Source organism: Callorhinus ursinus, unplaced genomic scaffold (assembly GCF_003265705.2).
Source record: "Callorhinus ursinus isolate GAN/ISIS: 27379988/994484 unplaced genomic scaffold, GSC_fseal_2.0 scaffold7, whole genome shotgun sequence".
Taxonomy (NCBI): Eukaryota; Metazoa; Chordata; class Mammalia; order Carnivora; family Otariidae; genus Callorhinus; species Callorhinus ursinus.
Genome location: NW_027397069.1, coordinates 71,002,246 through 71,008,245, shown reverse-complemented (window position 1 = coordinate 71,008,245; position 6,000 = coordinate 71,002,246). Strand labels below are relative to the sequence as shown.

Sequence of the window (6,000 nt, the reverse complement as noted above, 5' to 3'; positions counted from 1 at the left end):
AAGCTCGGAACAGTGGCTGGAGTGAGGAATGATTTGGATTTGGGATGTTTGCACTGCTTGAAACAGTAAATGGAGAGATGATCTCTGAATTCTGGGTCCAGGAGTTGATGGCCTCACAGACTCCTAAAGTTCCTTACCATTTCCTACACACATTTGAAGTTAAAAAAAAAAAAATCCCAAACCAAATACATGTTATATGCTTTACTGCAAATATATTTATTTCAATTAAAATGCTTTTGTTTGTTTAAATGGAGCTCTTAGGATGTCCCAGAGATGGTGTTAGGCATTGGGGATGCAAGTAAGAATAAAGCATGGCCCCTGCCCTTAAGAAGCTGCCTACCATGATTCTCAGCCTTCAGTGGGCATCAGTCCGCTTGCCTGGCTGGTCTAACACTGAGTGCCGCACAGGCTGCACTCTCAGAATTTCCGTTTTGGGAATTCCACTGGGCCCTAGAATTTGCATTTGTAACAAGTTCCCAGGTGAGGCTAACGCTGCTGGCCCCGAACCACGGGTGTCATGGGAGGGCCAGGCAGCTGGATAGAATGCAGTGTTAGTGCTGAGCTCTGTGTAGGGGCATGCTTCAGGTGCTTCTGGAACATATGGGAGGGATGGATGATCAGTCTATCTAGACCCATTAATTCAGATGAGCAAAGACATCCCTCATGTGATGTTCTGGTGTTCTTTTGAAGGATGAATGAGAGGTAATTATTTTAAGAGGGAAATGCTGTTCAAGACAGAGGGAACTGGATGAAAGTCTCAGTTGTATGGGAAGGAAATTCAGGCACATCTGCAGAGCAGCTCAGAACAAAGATGAGGATGAGTGGCTCAAGGAACAATGATGAAAACATGGGACAAGATAGGCGATAAGAGGTACCAAATGCCAGAGATGTCAGGCAAGGTGGACCTGGCTCTCTTTAAGCTTCCCAAAGCAATACAACTCTAATCTGAAATGCTGAGCTTGAGTTGGCAATCCCCTGGGCTGTAGCAGAATAGAATGCTGGGAGGCAGCTCTTCGGTGCAACTCAATAGCTTTGGTTGACTTTGAGAAGGCCTTTGAGCTTATTCTTCAAAATTAAGAAGCTTGAGGAATCCTCTGAGGCTAGAGTGGATTCAGGGATCTAGAGGGGGCTCTTTCTCACCTTAAGAATTCTCATTTGGGAAACTTGACACACTCAAGGGACAATCATGCATAAACGCCAAATAGAAAACCATTTTCAAACACATTTCCAACTTAAGTAGTTTTCCATGTGCATGGGACTTCTTAGTACTTTGTTACTGGGATATGAATGTTTCTTTATTTAAATAACTAAGATGGGAGAAAACCATAATTTCCCTTGTCCTCCCACTGAATTAAGAAAAAATCCACCGCCTTTTTTCTTTTGAAAACATGACCAATTTTCCTTTCTAGTTTCTAACTAATAGCTTCTTCTGATTTGTTTCTACATAATTAAAATACTTTTATAAAATACTTTTACATTTAGGAACTTTTTCAATTTTCATAAGCATTCCTTGCTGTTGTACTGATGGTTGTTAAAATAGCTCAGTAGTACCTGTTCTTTGGTATTCTCTTTATTGTGGAATATAGAATATACATGTAGGCCTTCCTTTTGGCTTTACGTTGATACTAACTTCAAATATACAGTGGTTCTGGAATTTAATTTTTACCCCCCCCCCCCCACACACACATTGGGCCTGATTCCTTACTTCCCCACATGCTTGGATAGTGCTTTGACTCAAAACACTAGCAGGACATGTTTTTAGTAAACCCTCCTTTTTCCTAATAAAAAGTTCAATATATTGGGCGCCTGGGTGACTCAGATGGTTAAGTGTCTGCCTTCGGCTCAGGTCATGATCCCAGAGTCCTGGGGTTGGGTCCCGCATCAGGCTGGAGCCTGCTTCTCCCTCTGCCTCTCTCTCTCTCTCTCTCTCTCTGTGTCTCATGAATAAATAAGTAAAATCTTAAAAAAAAAAAAAGTTAAATATAGGCCCCTGCCAGGGTCATTCTCCTAGTTCACAAGATCCAGGAGTCTTTCATAAATATTAGTTTCATAAATATTTCAGAAGTATTCTGTTTGAAATTCTTGATTTCTAAGAGAACAGTAATGTGCATTAGAATAAGAAGTAAGGCATAGTGCCCATTTTGCGTTTTGAACTTACTCACGTGTGCTGAGAATAGCCTTTGTTCTTGTGCTGTCTGAGAATCGTGGCCTGTCTGACTTTCATCCTCATAGTGTCCATTTGGTTGCACTCCTGCTGGTAGAGACTAGCACATGCCTGTTTCAGGCCTGGCACTTGCATATACTTTCTTAATCATTGCATCAGCCCTACAAGGTAGGTGTTGATCTTTCTCCATTTTATAAGTGAGGATGCTAGAGCTCACCGAGGTGAAGAACTTGCCAAGATCCCAGGGCTAGTGTGTCTGTGAAGCTCGGATCTGAACCTCAGCCTGCCTGACTTGAAAGTCCATATTCTACCCAGCTGGGTGTTTCTGTGACCTCATTTAAAGGGTATACAAACCCTTGGCCATGGTGCCCCATGGTCAGCAGATTAAGGCCTTTTTCTTTAGCTTGGGGTCTTGTGTCTGGTGGAATCTATCACCCTAGGTGGTCTCTGACTTTGGCTGTGACTCTTTTTTTGTTGAAGTTCTTGAGCTACACAAATCTCTGTTTTAAGTGGTATGTTTCCAGGGGACCTCTTAGATGCACTGTTCATGGGTGAAATCAGTATTGCTTTGTAATCAGACCACTGGCCAGTTGCTCAGTTTTGAATCTTGGGTCTAACACTCACTGTCTATGTGACCTTGATCAAGTTATTTTTCTTTGAACCTCAGTTTCCCCATTTGTAAAATGGAGAAAATTTATTAACTCAGTTGATCCTTGCAATAACCCCATGATATATGTGCTCTCAACCCCATTATATATATAGATGTGAAGACTGATGCACACAGAGTTTACATAACTTGCTCCGGGTTACTCAGGTCTAGCAAGGAATCCAGCCAGGGGATTTGAGCCCAGCATTCTGGCTGGCTCTGGACCTGTATATTTAACTATTCTCCCCTACTATGTACAGCTGTGGGATTGTACCAGAGTGCAAGAGTGGAATTAGCAAGTGGATGGAATAATTGAAAGAAAATGAGACCTTGATAGTTCTGACTCTTCTCTTTTCTTACTCTCCTTTTATGTTTTATTTTTTTTTTCATTTGGCATCACTGCAGAAAGGCAATATTACCATTTGTACCGAAAGATTTTTGTTCTGTTCTTGTCAAGGAAAATAATTTGGGCTTCTGTCTTAAGCTTCATGGCATAATTATATAGTAATTTTTTCTTCAAATATTTAACCACCTTAATGACTGTTTGTGCTTTCCTGTCTTTCATGCTTCTCTGTCCTTGTCCCTGGTTTTCTAGGTGGCGGTGGGAGACATTGTGAAGGTCATCAATGGGCAGTACCTCCCAGCAGACATGGCCCTGCTATCCTCCAGGTCAGGTGTGCAAGTGGGCACATTGTTTGAAATAAATGTGAACAATAAAGCATAAAGTGGTGACTACAGGAATCACAAGCCACCCTTTCCCTTCCACCCCCGGAGGCACCAGCCTTCTCTCTCCAGCCTCTTCTTCAGTTACTTGTCATTTGCCTTTTTTTGTTCCTGCCTTAATCCTAAATTTTCTTTCTCCCCTCATTCCCTTGTACTTTTGTAGAATTCTTTTAGATGTATTGCTTCATTTTAGTCTCATAGCAGTTCTGGGCTATTTCGTATTCATAGGAGATGCTCCAGAGCAGTGGAGTGATTCCGTTAATAACACGAAGATTGCAGCCTCTCTGAGGCTTGAGAACCAGTCTCCTGGTGGGTCCAGGGAGTCTTCCCGTAGAGCCAGGGCCTCCTTTACTAGGTGCTCAGAGATCTGGCCCACGTTCACAGCATAGACATGACCTGCAGTTGGTGTTGCCCCTTCATTCGTCCATGTTGTGTCCCCCTATCTGCCCAAGTGCCACTGTCATGTTCTCCAGGTAGTTTCATGCTGGAAAGGTATCACCAGTCACTAAGTGACATGAATAATGGACCATGCAGTCCTTGACTTTTCCTTGGTTTGATACATAAAAGTATATATCAAAGATGGACTGCTACAATTAGGATATAAATAAACTCCTTTTCATGAGTTCAAGTTTAATTCTATGATAAGACTGAAACTTCTATGTTTTATGTGCTGCAGGGAATCCTAGATACACTGTTGGCATTTTCTTTGAATGCAGACAGTGTTGCTTTTATTGGATTTGATCATACATTGGATTCTAAGCCTTAGCATCAATTTTCTGCTCGAGATAAAATGTTTAAAAATAGGATCCCAGGCCCATAGAGAAGGAAGAGCACCATATATATAGGGCAGGACTCATATTTGTCCCTATTGATTGGTAACAAGAGAAATAGGGAAATGTGGATCACTTGACAGTTTGGGGTATGAATTTTCACCGTAACCCTCAAAAAACCTGGTTTTAATATGAGATGGTTTGTCTGAGCTGACAACATATTTCTAGGATGCTCATTCCTGTTTGAGTCTGTACATTATGCTAAGCAGTCTACTGAGTACATTATCCCATTTAATCTTCCCCCAAACCCTTGGTATCCCTACTTCATACATGAGAAAACACAGAAACAGAGATTAAGCAACTTCTAAGTCCACACAGCTCACAAAGGTAGCAGTAGGAGATTTTAACTTAGCCAGTGGGTTGCAGATTCCATTCTCTTGACCACTAACTATGCAGCTAACCCCAATGATTAGAAATAGGAATACAGTATCTACCAGGATTATTGTTTTTTGTTTTTAAGATTTTATTTATTTATTTGAGAGAGAGAGAGCACGAGCAGGGGGAGGGGCAGAGGGAGAGGGAGAAGCAGTTTCCCCACTGAGCAGGAAGCCTGACAGGGCTGGATCCCAGGACCATGGATCATGACTAGAGCCAAAGGCAGACGCTTAACCAACTGAGCCACCCAGGCAGCCCTGCCATGCTTATTGTTATTCTTTGAGTGTTCTGTCCTTAAAATTGGATGTTTTGATTAAAAAGTTACCTGTTGACATAGTAAAAGGTACAGGGAAGAAAAGGCTTGCCAAACTTGATTGGTGAACTCTGGCTGTAATGTTCTTCAAAAGCTGTGTTTGTACTGGCTGTGTCTAGGGTGGCTCTTTTGGTCAGGAGCAGGCCAATACTCAGACTCTAAGGGTCATCCAAACACAGTGGTGGGGTCTTCGCTGGAACATATTGTGTTTCCCTTAATCTACAAGTCCTCTTCTCATTCTACTTCAGTTATTTCTGCTACTTAAGGTCAAGCAGCATTATGTGGGGTCTGTAAGTATGGATCATTGGGCAAACACCTTTGTGTTGGTGTTGAGCCTCAAAGAGGAGTGTCTTTCTGGTCAGTTAGGACTAAAGTGGTTGAAGGGCCAGTCAGCAGACACAGTTTCCATGGTAGAGACTTTATGAGCTGTGAATTTGTGGAGGGGATCTTACTAAACTTTGGCTTTTTAAATTTCTCTCTCCATAGTGAACCTCAGGCAATGTGTTATGTTGAAACAGCTAATCTAGATGGGGAGACGAACCTTAAAATACGTCAGGTAAAGTAATCTTTTATGACTTGTGTTGTCATGGAGACCCAAATTGCAAATTTGATTCACTATACCAATCAGTGTATTTTCTAGAGAAAAATGTTCTGCTAGATAGGGTTATGCCTTAACCCTAATGGAACCCATGGGAAGAACTTGGCTTTTATTATGAAGGGAACCCCTTGAGAGAGACAGTGGAGTTAGAAAAAGTGAGCTTCATCCAGGTATGGATCATGAAGGGTATCTTGCCTTAATTTATATTTTAGATCTATGTCTGTTAGTGCAGGTGGAAAGATATCCTGCCAGTTAGGTTGAGCCACATGGTGGAAAGGGCATCTTCTATATGGAGAGATGCAGTAGGCAAGCTCTGGGTACCTTACTTGACATGGTTGTTTTAACTGACAC

At 41.9% G+C, this 6,000-nt stretch overlaps 1 protein-coding gene across 4 annotated transcripts in view; it reads left to right on the top strand.

Moving 5' to 3' along the window:
* The window catches only part of ATP8A2 (ATPase phospholipid transporting 8A2), a 493,533-nt gene that overhangs the window by 50,406 nt on the left and 437,127 nt on the right, over positions 1–6,000 (top strand). For 3 of the 4 annotated variants that reach the window (XM_025874698.2, XM_073894767.1, XM_073894766.1), the window contains exons 7-8: positions 3,406–3,479; positions 5,538–5,607. In XM_025874698.2, the coding sequence (XP_025730483.1) occupies positions 3,406–3,479; positions 5,538–5,607 (144 nt within the window). The remainder of the gene's footprint in view (positions 1–3,405; positions 3,480–5,537; positions 5,608–6,000) is intronic. The other variant, XM_073894768.1, reaches the window with a different exon arrangement.